The sequence below is a fragment of the Protopterus annectens genome, chromosome 1.part2, assembly GCF_019279795.1.
Source record: "Protopterus annectens isolate FY-2018-M chromosome 1.part2, PAN1.0, whole genome shotgun sequence".
Classification (NCBI taxonomy): domain Eukaryota; kingdom Metazoa; phylum Chordata; order Ceratodontiformes; family Protopteridae; genus Protopterus; species Protopterus annectens.
Window position 1 is genome coordinate 731,067,406 of NC_056727.1, and position 16,793 is coordinate 731,084,198.

Here is a 16,793-nt window from a genome sequence, read left to right on the forward strand (position 1 = left end):
ACGTATTTGACGATAGATGACAGGTTTAGCTTGGTACAGGTATTTTTTGAGTAGGAATGTTGGGGAGTGATCACTGAGGCTATCTGATAAGCAGCCTGTTATATATGACTGGGGGTTCTTACTGACTAGTATCCAATCCAGGGTAGTGTGCTTGCTGGAGTTTTTATTTATCCTTGTTGGTGACTGGACTAGTTGGGTGAAGCCATGAAGGTGTACATGATGGGTTGGATTGTTGCCAGAACAGGATTGCCAGTCAATATTGAAATCACCTAAGATGATAGTTTCTTGGGGGAGATGGTGGGTAGACCAGCTGAGGAGGTTTTCTAGTGGAGGGATGTTTTGGCCAGGTGGGAAGTAGCATCCAATTATGTTGATGGTATTGTTTTGGTTAATTTTGAGGTTGGTATATATTATTTCTTCATTGCTTATTTGTAGAACTGATGATTTTAAGATCTGGATGTTTAAATGCTGTTTAAATATTATAGCTACACCACCTCCTTTTTTGTTTAGCCGGTTTACTCTTAGTATGCCGTAACCTGTAGGGAGTATTTGCTCACTGGTAATGTGAGGTTTTAGCCAGGTTTCTGTCAGGATGACTATATCTGGGGAGTATAAGTCTATGGTGGCATGGAGTTCATGGACTTTGTTGGATATACTTCTAATATTTCACTTGGCTTTCTATTGGTTGTAATATGGGAGAAGTTGTGGTTTCTAGTCTGATTATGAGGATTGGGGTTGGAGATGGTAGGGCCAGGGTTGGGGTGGATGTCTCCACTTAGAGCTAGTTTTGATATGCATGAGATTATTAGTTTTCTCAGTTTTTGAATGTGTTTGTTTATAAGGGAAACTTTATGATTGTGCTCTGTGGGTAATAGGTATGGTGGGAGGGTTACTATGTTAAGTTGTAGGGATGCTTTATGTTTGAGTAATATAGTAGAAAGACAATTCAGAAAAAGGATATATTCGCATCTATATAGCATAAAAACTAAAGATACTAATAATGCTTTATATAAACATATTAGTAAGGTTGGTAATGAACATTTTTTTAAGTTTGCTATATTGGAGACTGTTAAAGTAAATCCTAGAGGTGGAAATACTTAGCTTACAAAGAATATTGGTGGCAATTGTACACTGATGCAATGACTTTGCCTGGCATAAATGACTATATTACAGTGAAACCCCTGCTAATGATAAAAAGATGATTGCACGTATACTACTTTTGTATATATTTTTTTGTATATATTGCTTGTACATATTCTTGTACATACACTCAGTGCTCACATTTTTTAGATGTTCTTCTCACTGATTTTACAATTAATGCATTCATTAGATTTTTATTAATACTGAATCATGGTCTTTACAAATATTTTTAACATATATCAAATATTTTTATATACATGTACCATTTTTTCGTATTATTTATATGACTTGAAAAAACTGTTTTTAAAAAATTTTTTATATGATTGTCAACTACTATGTACGCTTTGCAGAGTCAATTTACTACTGTTGCTTTAACATTACATCAGTTTGGCGCCAAAGCATTAACATTCAAAAGCTGCAAAAGAATTAAGTTTATTTGTTCTGATGAAGCTTGTTGAAACGAGTGAAAGCGCTTAACATATGTGTTAAAAGATTTTATCACAGTTTTGTGGGCAGCGATTTCATTTCCAGTAGCTGCGCTACTTATCAATTTATATTTTTGGAAGGTTCTTCATTCGTGCTTACAACTGTTCATTCACTACTGTGGTTCCAGTTTTTTTACGAGTGGCTGCTAGCGTTTTGTTTGTGGTTTTGCTTTTACATTGTTGAACAAAACGCTGGATTTCAGGTGTTGCACTATGGATATCACTCGTAGTCCAGCAAGCATTGCCTCGCCTAGTTATGGTAAAGAAATTGCTGACCTTCGGGCGGAAGTGTCAGCTTTACGTGGAGAGGTAACCAAGCTTTTTGGAACTTTTTAGCAGTGAAGGGCGGCGAGAAGACTTGTTTTATCGTGAACCAGATGGGAAGCAAGTGGGTCACAACAACTTCTCAGCTCGTCACAACAGTAACTCTCTTTTATTAAACGATTTTGGGGTTAATCCCACAGTGACGGGAAACAGTGCGGAAATACCATCGACTTCATCTCCAGGTATTCCTAATGGGCAAGAAAATAAATCTCAACAGAGGGGTGGGATAGACCTCTCCAGTATTGTGGGTAGAGTCGACAACCACAAAATGGATGTAAATGACTTTATATTTGACTTTTCATTTGGAAATTTAACTGAAGAAGCGAGACGGACTGGCACGAGACCGAAAACTTCACAATCTGCTAAGACATATGGTCAAGTTTTGACCAAGGACAATAAAGTTACAGGTACTTCTGTTTTATCTGACAGGCAAACTGTTAATGTTACACAAAGTAAAAAAAGTTACAATTTAAAATAATTTTTCGACAAAGATTGCAACTTTGATACTTTAAAAGGAAAATTATCAGACACCAATGATATTGTTTGTAAAGGCACTTTAAAAGATATTATTCATGCCTTTGGTAAAAAACTGAACACTATACATGCAGCTAAGTTAGATAACGCGCATTTAAGTCACTGTTTGTCTTTGAAAATTGTACCCATGGGCTTACGGTTTTACAAAGCACCAATGGGTATTGATATTACGGAAACAGTAGTAAATGAATTTAATATGTTGTTTGATTCATTTGGTTTTGAATTTATGAAGACTCTTATAAAATTTAATGATGCTAAACTATGTAAATGTATTAATGAGGTCGAAAAAATTAACCATTTAATTGTCGAAGATTTGGCGTTTTCTCAGTGGGATAGACTATATCACAAACAGTTTGAGACAGCTGATTATAGGGCAAAAAAAGCTTTTGAAAAGAAAAGCAGGAAGCTACATAGGGATATTGAACAGTATAAAAGTCATGAGATGTATAAATGGACTAATAAGGAATCGGCTTATACTTATAGTGACAATGAAATTAACAGGCATGACACACCATATCATAGGGAAGCCTACACACACGAGGGAGATTTTTTTCAGGTGCCAAGGAAAGGGCAATCTGCAAAATGGAAACAAGGGGGGAGATGGAAGAAAAAGTTTTAAGTTCATCTCAGCCTAGTTTAGTGCTGAACAGAAACAAAGGGTTGTACTCCATTGGACAGAGTGAGGATCATTTCATTAAACAGGATGGAGTGGTTTGTGAATATAATAATTTTAAAATATTCAATTACAGTAATTTGCAATTGGAGACTACCCACTTCACCTTGTTATCAAAGGGCATGAAATTTGTCCCGACTACTAATTTCAATTTAGTAGACTGCCTCAGTGAATTGAAATTATACACTAGAAAGTTGAATTTGGCCCTTCTGTTCAAACAGAATTCAGTCCAATATGGACAGAATAGCAAACTAAAGAAAAAAAGTTGCTTTATTCCTAGTAACAACTTATATGTTCAGAATTTTGAAAAAAAGACTTCTAGGGAGATATATGAACTTAATAAGAAAGTTTCAAGGACAAAGATTAGAAGAAATTTAACTTATGATGAACACAAACTTTTGGAAGAGTTGAGATCTGACAACAGCATTCGTATCATGAAACCTGACAAGGGAGGAGGCATGGTGTTTTTTGATGCCTTCTCATATAGCACCATCATTCATGATATATTGCACAACTCAGGTAATTACACAGTGACATCTTTGAATGAAGTTCATATAGCATACAGAAGAATTGATATGAGTTGGGACAAGATAAGTTTACTAGTGGAACGTACTAGTATTGTACTAGAACATAACTATATTTATTTTGAAGGGGAGATGATTTTCAGGCAGACCAGAGGGGTGGCAATGGGGGCAGCATGTGCCCCCATTTTTGCCAACCTGGTCTTACTTGATTGGGAGGAGAATACCATCTTTAATAGTAGCTACTACGGGAATATTATTTATTATTCCCGCTACCTAGATGACATCTATATCTTGTGGAAAGGGGACACCAATTCTTTCATTTCTTTCGTTCATTATCTCAACAATAGTAGTGAGTTCTTAAAATTTACTTATGAGTGCAATAATGAAGGTGTGGCTTATTTAGACACTTTTATTACATGTGAAGGTGATAAATTTAAATCTAAGATTAATAGGAAAGCCACCTTCTCTAACTCATACTTAGACTACAACAGCAACCATCCCAAGAAACTCAAATATAACATATTCAAAGGACAATTAATTCGAGCCATTAGAATGACTTCGGACCGACAGGATACTGCGGACGAAGTCAAATTTATTACGACCTTATTTAGAGAAAGGGGATATGATGAACAAATGATGCAAGATACAGGGACTTACGTTCTAAATGAATGGGGATCTAAATATAAGCCACTTTTGGGGCAAAATAGTGGAAATATTGAGACCTCTATAGATAGAAATAGCATCACTAAGAAAGGAAATAAGTCTACATTTACCAGAGCCTATATCATTGAATTTGGACCTTTTTCCCACTTAGTAAAGAACATCTTGACAAAAAATTGGCAGATATTTTTTTCGGACCAAGATACTCAGAACATCTTGGGACCTAAGCCTAGTTTTGTTTACAAAATGGGTAGAAATTTGAAGAATATTCTAGAAAGTGGGTGCAAGATGAAAATTAGGAAGGATACACACACTACCAAATGTGGGGCTTGCAGCCAGTGCAATGCTATATGTGAAGGGAGTTGTCTTACATTGGACAATGTTAATAACACCATAATTAGACCTAAACAAGGAAATTGTAAAATCAGCATGTTAGTATACATTGCCAAATGTAATATCTGTCCTGCCTACTATATAGGCAGAACAGAAAGACAATTCAGAAAAAGGATATATTCGCATCTATATGGCATAAAAACTAAAGATACTAATAATGCTTTATATAAACATATTAGTAAGGTTGGTAATGAACATTTTTTTAAGTTTGCTATATTGGAGACTGTTAAAGTAAATCCTAGAGGTGGAAATATAAAAAACACCTTAGCTTACAAAGAATATTGGTGGCAATTGTACACTGATGCAATGACTTTGCCTGGCATAAATGACTATATTACAGTGAAACCCCTGTTAATGATAAAAAGATGATTGCACTTATACTACTTTTGTATATATTTTTTTGTATATATTGCTTGTACATATTCTTGTACATACACTCAGTGCTCACATTTTTTAGATATTCTTCTCACTGATTTTATAATTAATGCATTCATTAGATTTTTATTAATACTGAATCATGGTCTTTACAAATATTTTTAACATATATCAAATATTTTTATATACATGTACCATTTTTTCGTATTATTTATATGACTTGAAAAAACTGTTTTTAAAAATTTTTTTATATGATTGTCAACTACTATGTACGCTTTGCAGAGTCAATTTACTACTGTTGCTTTAACATTACGTCAGTTTGGCGCCAAAGCATTAACATTCAAAAGCTGCAAAAGAATTACGTTTATTTGTTCTGATGAAGCTCGTTGAAACGAGTGAAAGCGCTTAACATATGTGTTAATAAAAGATTTTATCACAGTTTTGTGGGCAGCGATTTAATTTCCAGTAGCTGCGCTACTTATCAATTTATATTTTTGGAAGGTTCTTCATTCGTGCTTACAACTGTTCACTCACTACTGTGGTTCCAGTTTTTTACGAGTGTCTGCTAGCCTTTTGTTTGTGGTTTTGCTTTTACATTGTTGAACAAAACGCCGGATTTCAGGTGTTGCACTATGAGTAATATAGTTGGAAGAATATGTGGGGGGTGCACAGGGATGGTTCTTGAGCTGGTGGGAGGGGAGCTGAGTATGGGTGAGACATGGGTGGTGGTGTGAGTAGTAGTACAGTGGTAGTGGCTGAGTGGGGGAATGAATGAGCTTTTATTACATAATCTGGGAGTTGTTTTGCATCAAGTATTGTTAAAGGAAGCTCAGAAACTCCCGTCTTATATACAAGATTCTTTTGATTTTCTTCATAAAATTAAAAATGTTATTTGGGTAGATAATATGTACTGGCTGACTCTAGATGTTAAGAGTCTCTATACCAATATTAAACATGCATTTGGAATTGAAGCAGTATACAAACAGATGGGAGATTTTCCGTTAACACATTATATTTTAGATTTATTGAAGTTTTGTTTAGAAAATAATTATTTTTACTTTGATAATCAAATTTTTCATCAATGTATGCTAACATTTTTATGGGATTACTTGAAAAAGAATGTATTTATACCAATTGTTTTGTTAAAAATCATGTAAAATTTTATTTTAGATTTATTGATGATTTTTTTATGTGAAGGGGGTAAGCATTTAGTGAATGATTTTATACAGGATATTCAAATAAATAGGTTTAATATATGTTTTCATGGTATACAGTGTGGATCAACTGTTTCTTTTTTAGATATTAATCTACAAGGTACTTCAGGACAACATGTCATCACTAGTATACATAGAAAATTTGATTTACCAAATTATTTTTGATGGGCACCAGCTGTCACCCTAAACATACCCTTGAAGCCTTACTATATGGTGAATTCTTGAGAATTTCTCGGCTATGTAATGATGACAATATATTTATGAATGAAATATTATGCACTAGGAATATGTTTGAAAAAAGACAATATGATATAAAGTTGATTGATTTTAGATATCAATATGATTTTTAATAATAGGTTTAATAAGGGGTCATTATGTATAAATAAGTATAGGAATGATATTAAGAATCACAAAGAAGTGGAAAAGATATTTATGGTTTCTACTTATATTTGTAGTGAGAATATCAAAAAATGTATTTCACATTTTTGGGACTTTTTAAAAAATTATTTTGAATTGAAGAGTTTAGTTGAAAAAAAGTTAATGTTCTCTTACAAGAGGGGTAGAAATGTAAAGGATATGATAGTGCACACTAGATTTCATAAACCTGATGAAAAATTGCACTACCAAATTATGAGTAGAGGGATGTCATCATGTGGTAAATGTAGTGTTTGCCCTTATGTAATTAATTTTTTCCCTTATATAAATAATATTGAGTATAGACCAAATGGCCAGTATAGTTGTAGAACTGAGAGAGTGATATATGCCATCAGATGTGGTTGTAATAAGTTTTATATTGGCCAAACGAAGAGAATGTTTAAGGTGAGATTATTAGAACATTTGAGGGATATTAGGGTAAAAAAATTAGAGAGCCCTTTGGCTCAGCATTTTTATGAATGTCATAATGGAAAATGTGATAGTTTAACAGCAACCATTTTAGAACAGGTTTTTATAAGTGAATTAAATGAGAATTTGATTAAGAATGCACTTTTAAAGAAAGAAACTATTTTCATTTTGAAGTATGAAACCCAAATTCCTAGGGGTTTGAACACAGATTGTTGCTGGAGAAGTGTTATTTGATTTTGCCTGGAATGCATTCTAAATTTGTTTGAATTGTCTTTTAATTAACTTTAATGATTTAATAGCTTAAGTGTCTGATTGTTGTTAATAGCTGATGCTATATTAACGTTTTTGTCTGTGTTATGTGTTACTCCTTGAAGGCTTACTGTGGCCGAGGCGCTAGAGAATAAATACAGAACCTTATTTGTATACTGGCTTTGTTGTTTCATTCTGTGGTGTAGCAACTTGGTTTCCATTCCTGCTGTTGTTCGTTTTTTTGCAGTGGAAGCCTTGACCCCTTTGGGACCCTGAGAAATAGTTTCTGGGTCTGCAGAAGAGTTTTTGAAAAGGAATTTATGAGAGTCAGGGACCCTGTAGTATCTGTCTGGCTTAACAGGAGCTGGAGGTAAGGAGTCAGGGGTCAGACTAGACTCTGAGAACACATCATCTACAATGTCTAACACAGGTGGAATAGCTAGAGGCCTGTGTTATGGTAGTAAAAGGAAGTCTCTGAGCCTCTTCTTAGATTCTGAAAAATCTTGGCTCTCCCAGTGGAACTGCTCCCTCATGGTATGTAAGGTTTCCCCAAAAGAGTACTCCTCAGGAGGAGAAGCTGAAGGAATTGATCCTTCAGCATCAGAATCCTCATAGGGGGGAAGAGAATATTCATGATCAGAAGAGGAATCAGAAGAAATGGAAACCTGATCTGAAGATTCATAGTCTGTCTCTTGCCTAGGCCTCTTATCAGGAGGGGGATGGGAACACCTGATTAAGGTAATTAAGTCTTCGGCCACTTTGAGCATCTGTTTTTTGGGCAAGGAGGCCTGTCCATGTGGCTGGTGAACTTGTTTCTTTGCCTTTAAAGTTGTTTTAGTCTTTGCCTTTGAAGTCGGTTTAATATATAATTGTTTAGGTCTGAATATACCCTCAGAAGCCGATGCCTGCTCAGCGGCAACGGACCCATCTGAGGGATTAATCTCCAAGGCTCCAATACCTTGAGTTTCCAGCGGCCTGGCCAACTCCACGTGGGAGTCGGTAGTGGCCTGTGACTCTAAAGTAGCGGGCGTCAGGGGCTGCAAAAGCACCTCACTGAGAACCGGCGAACCGGTGACTTGCTTAGGAGAAGCTTCGTCATCGGTTTTGAACCTCGTTTGCCTGTCTTTTTCTTTGCGTTTTTTGTGAACTCCGGTAGTCGGATGGCTATCCGACGACATTGTATAATTAAATCTTCATCCAAAATAGCTTAATGCAAAATCGTACCGACGCTTAATAGTGCGTTGGTTAAATCTAGTACAAAACCGACAACTAGAAATGTCGTGGTCAGGGCCTAGGCAAGGAATACAGTAAGAATGAAAGTCCTTATGAGGTATTTGCTTCCCACAAGAAATACAATTATTAACTTTTTCTGACATCGGTCTGGAGCAAGAAAAAAGTTTCCCCAATGGGGTACTTAGCTTTTAATTAAGACTTCGGATCTGAAACTCGAACATGAAAATCTCAGGAGTCAGCCGACCAGCACTTGTGAACTGCTTCTGCTTCAGGCACCGCACAGCAAGAAAGACTGAAGAAAATGGCGTCGGCTGCATCTTTTATACCCCTGACGACCTGACGTCAGGGAAGAGGCGACAGCAACCGACGCAGGACCCGAGACTTTGGAATTCAGGCTGACTGAGGGCAACCTGCCAGCAGGATAACCCAAATGTAATGACTGCAACAGTGATACACGAAGAACATCTCTCTTATGGTGGGTCTCTGGGCAGGCCTCTAAAGCTTTGGGCTGTTCCCGTGGGGGAATTCCCTGGGGTGGAGAGGAGACTGTCCCTAAGGGGGCAAGATGGCAGAATCCAGACCAGACACAGAGGGAGCCAGGATGGACTCCAAGGACAAAAGCATCAAGGGTCTCAATGAAAGTGAAAGGACCCTCTCCACCATGTCGAAGGCAGAGGGAAAACAAATCCATGGAGCTGGGAGAATAACCGGGTCCGTAATCCTCTGAGTCAATGGAGGCGCTGGAGCCGAACCTTCAGGTGCCAAGACTCGAGTGGATGGCCTGGATCCAAAAAACTCGGAGCTGACACCACCCCTTTGGATCCGGCACCGAGGCTACAGCTTCGAGAGCCAGACGGCTCCAAGCTGATTGGAGCAGACCCACTCAGGGCAATGGTTGGCGTCAAGGTACCATCGGCGCTGACCCCTCGACACAGGGGGTCCTTGGACCCAAAGACTCCAAAGCTGGGGGTCAGGTTGGAGAAGGCGTGATCGGCAAAAAGGTAGACTGCACGCCCCTAACCCCAGGGGGGAGGGGGCAGGCATGACTTGCATCTGAATCTGTGCATGGATAAATCTCCGCATCATCCTGTCCACCTTGGCTTTGGAAAGGCTGGGGTGGACCTGGCAGAGGCCACAGACACCAGCTTAGACAGGTGGTGGGTGGAGGCCAAAACAGGGGAACAGCTTTGAGAAACTTCTGGCTCCAAAGAGAAGCAAGGCGAATGGAGCCGGGGGGAGCCCAAGCTGGGAGCCAGGCGAAATTTCGGCGGAGGTTCAGCCAAGGAAGAGCGGACTGGGGACAGCTTCCTCGGCTTATCACAGTCTCAGTGTTTGCTCTTTTCCCAATTCCCGGCCCTCGTGGCAGGAGGTTGAGTCCCAGAGCCCAGGGAGGAGGAAGCAGCAGAAGCTGAGGATGAAGCTTGGGCCTCTGCAGTGGGAGGAGGAAGGAGGTCCTTAAGGATCAGCTTATTCCTCCTGTTGATCAACAAATGAGAACTGAATCCCGCACAGATCAAACAAGAGAAATCCAGGTGTGGGACCCCTAAACAGACTACGCACAGAGTGTGGCCATCAGTGGGGGAAGGGAATGCTTATGGCCACACTCTGAGCACTTCCTAAACCCTGGCTTAGGTGCATCAGCCATGGAAGGGGAAGCAGAGGACCCAGAAAACACACACACACACACCCACACACACACACCTAAGTAGAGGGGGAGACAGAAAAGACGGGACGAGATCAGATTTTTTTTTGAAAGCTAAGGAAAGATGCCTAAGCGCAAAAGTAGAGGAAGGTGAAAGGGTGGAAAGAGGATAGGAAAAATCAGACGCAAAGGATTAAATTAGCAGAAAACACTCACCAAAAGCCTGCAGCAATGGGCCACGATGCTAGCGACACACCCGGCAAATCAGATCTGAGTAGAGGAGGGAGACAGGGGCATTATGGGTAAGGCAGAAGCTTGGAGCTCGGATCCAATGCTGGAAAATGCAGCCAAGTTGGATCCTTCCCAGATCCGTGTCGCAGATTTGCTCCTGGTCAGACTACCATTTGTATTAATATTAATTTCACTCAGTATATTGGGTACCCTTGTAAGGGCTTTAAGGTAGTCTGCAGGAGTGTCTGGTGATGGTGGTAACTACATTACAGTATGGGCAGAAAGGGGCATAGGTACTATACCTGTGCCAGCCTTTCCCAGGTGTGTGTGTGTGTGTGTGTGTGTGTGTGTGTGTGTGTGTGTGTGTGTGTAAATCAAATCTCCAAGAGTGTGTGCGTCAGCTACCTGGGCAGGGACAGAAAGTACTAGTTGGATAGAGAGGGTGTTGATGGTTTTGGATTGGACACACTCAGCTGAGATCTCAACTCTATAGCTGTGCCAGTGGGGAGTCTTACTGGGGATCTGGAGAAAAAGGGAGAAACTAGCCTTAGACTGACTGTGTTCCCATTGTGCTCTTAAGGGAAATTGTGCTTGACTGTCTATGATGCAGATAGCTCCATCTGGAGATACTGTGTGTGTACCTGTTATCCTCCTAGTGAACATCCCCCACTGGTGCCAGTGGTGAGGATTGAGGCTCCTTGATTACTGATCCAGAGGTGGGGCATCACACTAAGTATGTAACATGAAATAGCCAGTCAACCAGGCAGGGAAACATGCAAATCATACTCAGGAAACCAGAGCAGACACTGCCATGCTTGAGGCCTACGTGAGTATGAATGCAGCAAAGAACAGCCCTAAAGTTCCCCAAGATGTTATCAGTTTGTTCTACCTCTATAGCTAAGTAAGTAAGTAAAACATTAACTGTTCCCAAGCTACCCTACAATCAGCTAGTGGCCTACCCCCAAATTACTCCTTTAAGGAGGTGGCCAAGAAGGGATGGAAGTGAATGGGACACTAATTCTCTCATTTCATAGGAAGGAGTCCATTAAAATGCTGCTGCAGCAGCACATGGAGGAGAAGGGAGGGGAAAAGACAAAATGTACACACTGTACATATAGGCACTTGGCAACAGAAGCCCAGTCAAGGATTGTCTAGCACTTCTGCCAAGCATCACGGGTGTCTGGATGAATGATGCACAAGCATTGGGGCTTTTGATAGAAGGCACGTCAACAAGAGGAGGGTGTACAAACATTTCCTAGCCCTCCCAAGGATTACAGATGTAATCTCCAGCTCTCATTTATCGTTAATAGAGTACTGTCTATTATGTTTGGGAAGAGGTGAAATGAATGGGATTATCTTGAAGAAGGCTTGATGGTCATCAAGTTGAACAACAGCCAAAAAATATGCAAAAAATTGGTAACTATCTGTTTAGAATTATATCCTTAGAATGTGCCTGAGACAGGATGCAAAGGGTGAGAAGCACCTTTTATCTTAAGAAACAGGACAAACTCTGTACAAGAAATAGAATGCAAGCAACGTTTTTCTGCACATTACATACACCTTGAAATCCCTAAAATTCAGGATCAGTCTTATATTTTTTATTTCCTGGCACTTCTGGGGATAAGGTGAAATAGCACTAAAAATAAAAGAACCTTAACAATGATGTACTAGAAATATATGTAAGTGCTGATGGAAATAGATGGTTAGTCCATCATGTGAGAATAGAGGTACGACTGTTGAATCCTACACAAATGCACTTTATAAGCACTTACACGAGTGCATGGATCGTGATATCCCTAACAGAACCAAGATGCTATCCTCCAAAAAAAGGAAGCCAATCTGGTGGTCTTCTGCCATAAACAAACTAGACAGCAGAAGAAAGAAACTGTTGCAAAAAAGAGTAAAATCCCACGATTGGAGGAACTTACTAGTCAGCCTCAGTAAGAAGCTGAGATCAGTCATAAAATCCTCCAAAGCTAGTTATGAAAACAAAATTGCCACTGATTCTAAAGACAACCACAAAGCATTCTATAGCTATGTCAAAAATCTCAATGGCAACACTCAGATCTGCTCTGAGTTACAGCACAATGACACTAAGTATACAGAACCAACTGATATTGCCAACATCCTGGCAGATAGGTTTAGTGCTAACTTTACCCCCCTCTCACCCCCTAAAGGGCCCATCTTTATATCGAAAGAATGCAAAGTTCCTGTAATCACGGCTGCACAGGTAAAAACCTCACTCTCCAAAGCAAAGAACACAGCATCCATGGGACCTGACAACATCCCTGGCTGCCTTCTACATGAACTGCAGAATGAACTGGCACCCCACCTAAGTACCATGTTCAATCATAGCCTCACCTCAGGCTTTGTGCTCATTGAATGGCGCACCGCGACAGCTATCTCACTCCACAAAGGGGGGGGGGGCACAACAGACCCCAGGAACTACCGCCCCATTTGCCTGACGAGCCTCATCTGCAAGGCCATGGAACGTATTATCATGGAACTCATAAACAAAGACATTGGAGATCTCCAAACTCTGGACCCCACACAGTTTGGGTTTGTAAAAGGCAGATCATGTCTCCTAAACCTGAGAGACTTCTCTGAAGTAGAACCAAAGCCATAGATGAGGGTAAGGTGGTTCACACAGCCTATCTAGATCTCGCCAAGGCGTTTGACACCATCCTCCACTCTGGAATTATAGATAAACTCACTAAACTAGGTATAAATCCCTATGTCACAAGATGGGTTGCCAACTGGCTTACTGACCGAACCCACACTGTAAAAGTGGCAGACTCCAAATCAGACTTTAGACCAGTGACAAGTGGAGTACCACAGGGTTCAGTCCTGGGTCCTCTCCTGTTTGGTATCTACATCGCTGAAGTACAGGCTAACACAGAAGGTCTTTGGCTAACTAAATTCGCAGATGACTGCAAACTAGGAACCATAATCAAAACTCCTAATGATGTGGACATCCTACAAAAGGGCCTCACTGAGACAGATGCCTGGTGTCAAAGACATGGTCTCAAGCTCAATGCCAAAAAGTGCATTGTCATCCCCTTTGGTAAAAACTCTGAACTACCACATAGACGGTAGTCTACTTAACACCGAAAGTGTGATAAGAGACCTTGGGACACAGGTGGACAGTAGTCTCTCCTTTGATAATTACATTGCCACAGTGGTCAGGAAATCCTTCTACGTGGCACACCTCATCACAAAAGGTTTCTCATCCAGAAAAAAAGAGGTCATTGTTCCCCTCTACTCATCACTCATTAGACCCATTATAGAGTACAATGCCCCTTTTGGTATGTACCTCACAAGACATCTATAACAACTGGAAAGGCCGCAAAAATACCTCACAAAGGGGATTACTGGCCTCAAACAGATGCCTTACGCAGACCGTCTCAAAAAACTCCAGCTTTACTCCGTCACATATTGCCTACTCAGAGGCGATCTCTGCCTAACATACAAAGCTATGTCAAACCCAGAGCTGTTGGACATGCTCCACTTAAAAAAATCCCAATCCCTCCGAGCTACACGGTCTAGGGACCTAAACCTTGTCACCACAATAAATAGAACATGCTGGAGGGATAGATTCCTGTCCCAGAGACTTCCTATACTCTGGAACAGACTACCTACCTATGTCAAACAGAGCTCCTCATTAGCACTCTTCAAGAATAATCTTGATGATTGGATGGGCAATAGGAAATTCACCCCCGGGATCACTTCTGTGGTTCTGCTTGACAGGGGCACAGGAAAATAATTTCCTTGGGTGGCGAAAGCCAGGGTACCTTTTTGGCTAGGCTTGTATAGGCCCCTAGGGCCAATAGCCTAGTACCTACCTATGAACTTATGTCTGTCCAAGTGCTGTGGCTACCATTGTGCAACTGCTCCAATCACATCTCAACTTTTTTACTTCATAACTATTTTTTTTTTTTTTAAGGCAGGTTGAAATCTTACCTTACAGGTCAGGTAAATAGCCCTAATGGGTACTGGACTTGAAAAATGTCTTCAACAAAAGTGAAAACTTCAGCTCAGTGGTGCACTCTTGTTTAGTAGCTGCACTGCTTATATAAGTACCCTTCAAAGAGATCTGCTATGTGATTACTCACACAAAGAACACAGACTGCCCTGGCTATCACTGTAGAAAGCACTCTCTCGTTAGCATGAAAGTTGATGATGACCCCCCCCCCCCCCCCCCACCTTTAAGATCTACTCCAGGAAAGGGAATATCAAAAAGGTGACCAGAAATATACCAATCTACTTTGAGGACACATAAGAAACAAGCCTGTGGAAATCATTTTGACAGAAAGCACTGAATTACTTTTAACTTCTACAAACTGTTCTCAGTTCAGTGATTTGCCTTGTACTTGTGTATTGCCTCTGAATTAAGTTTGCCTTTGAGCTGTGGTTGTTGGTCCCAAAGTACACTAGGAGTTGGGATTCTTATTGCCACTCGAGGATACTGTACTCCACTTTTTAGTAGCTGAAATCGGGGAAAGAGCTATAGAATAGTTTGCTGCAGGAAAGCCAGGGATTTTACAAATTCCAAACTAATCAGTCACATTAAGTTAACCTAAGGGAGTTACTCAGTTCCACGGATGAGCATCAAAGCTATATAACCTAACCAAATTCTGGCCTCCACAACTTGAATATAGAAGAAAACTTATGAGGCAGTCAAATGGTCCTGTTACAATCACTGTTCAGTACTGCTTATGAAATTCATGTCTACACGAACAGAAACATAAGACCAAGAAAGGTTTGCATACAGAGATGACAACATTTTCACTATATGACAGCACAAAAGAACTGTGGAGGAAAAGAAGACACTTCTTTCTCTTTTACTGAACAACCAACAATAAATTTGATGACTTGCCACGTCAACAAGGATGTGATTCCTTAAAAAACAAAAAAAAAGACTGCTTTGTATTCTACTGTGAAGTGCACTATTCGACTGGGTATTATATTTGTATAACCTGCTAAATAACTACACAGATGAAAAAATTTACCTCACATGAACCTGGAATAACTGGTTATATAAAATTATATAAAACTTACTGGATATTCAGGGTAATCTTCACTGTCTGAAGACTCTTCACTACTGCCTTCTCCTTCTCTGTAAGCAAACACAAAATGAACAATTAAGAACTTAAAATAACTGGCGATTTCAGAAAGCTCTTGATACAAGCCTAATTCACTAAAACAAACAGAGATTAGGATCATAAGTTCATTTCTTCAGCCTGGCAGTGCATCAAACACCTAGCTGCACTAATGGCAGCTGTTGTAGTTACACAGTACAAAATGGACAACCATATCTGTTTTTTTTTTTTTTTTTTTTTTATTCTTCACCAACCATGTTAACTATCACTGTCCTTCAAACAAACCAAGGGGAAATTAAACGTTCTATACATAAAACAAAGGGGCAATAGAAGACAGCACTTATGAAAAAGGATGGAGGATGCTGGCATGAAAAGCAAGAAGAAACTTACTTTCAAAAATGGTAAGCATGTATTTCACTGCACCTCCTGATGCATGGACAGCTTTACAACTGAGTCATAACAATCTAGTGAGTCCCAAGCAATTCCACTACCTAACAAAATGCATCAAGTCTGGCTGAAGGCTTTTAAACCAAAAAGAAAGTACAGTTTTGTACCTACCATAAATGTAGATGTCCGATAGGTATGCATCTGCAGTCATCACATATGGGTTGTCCTGCCTCAGGCAGCCCTTCGGTCGGCCGGATTCCAAAGTCTGGGTCCGGCGTCGGCTGATGTCGCCCCTTCCCCGACGTCAGAGCGCCTGGGGTATAAAAGCGTCAGCCGATGCCATCTCCCTCAGTTTTTCTTGCCCCAGATGCCAGGTGCCCTCTAAGGAAGGCTAAATTTGGAGAAATGCAATAAATTCCAAACATGCACAAAAATATATACATATATAAAAACAAATACACCATAATAGATAACCCCAGCTAGCTATGAGAGGGGAATGTACCCAAGAAATACCACAGAGGGGAAGGAGGGAGGGTAAACCTGACTGCAGATGCATACCTATCGGACATCTACATTTATGGTAGGTACAAAACTGTACTATGTCCTTCAAGGATGCATCTGCAGTCATCACATATGGGTAGAATACCATAGCCAATCTGGGGGTGGAGGATCTATGTAAAAGATGGTGTAGCTAAAATGCCCTGCAGGACTGCTGTAGCAAAGCCTGCTCTGGATCTGGAATATAAAGGTAAGTTGTAATGCTTGGAAAATGTATGCACGGAGCTCC

The 16,793-nt window shown here is 40.0% G+C and overlaps 1 protein-coding gene across 2 annotated transcripts in view; it reads right to left on the bottom strand.

Moving 5' to 3' along the window:
• The window catches only part of NVL (nuclear VCP like), a 1,985,423-nt gene that overhangs the window by 1,623,626 nt on the left and 345,004 nt on the right, over positions 1-16,793 (bottom strand). For both annotated transcript variants that reach the window (XM_044058761.1, XM_044058752.1), the window contains one exon: positions 15,579-15,636. In XM_044058761.1, the coding sequence (XP_043914696.1) occupies positions 15,579-15,636 (58 nt within the window). The remainder of the gene's footprint in view (positions 1-15,578; positions 15,637-16,793) is intronic.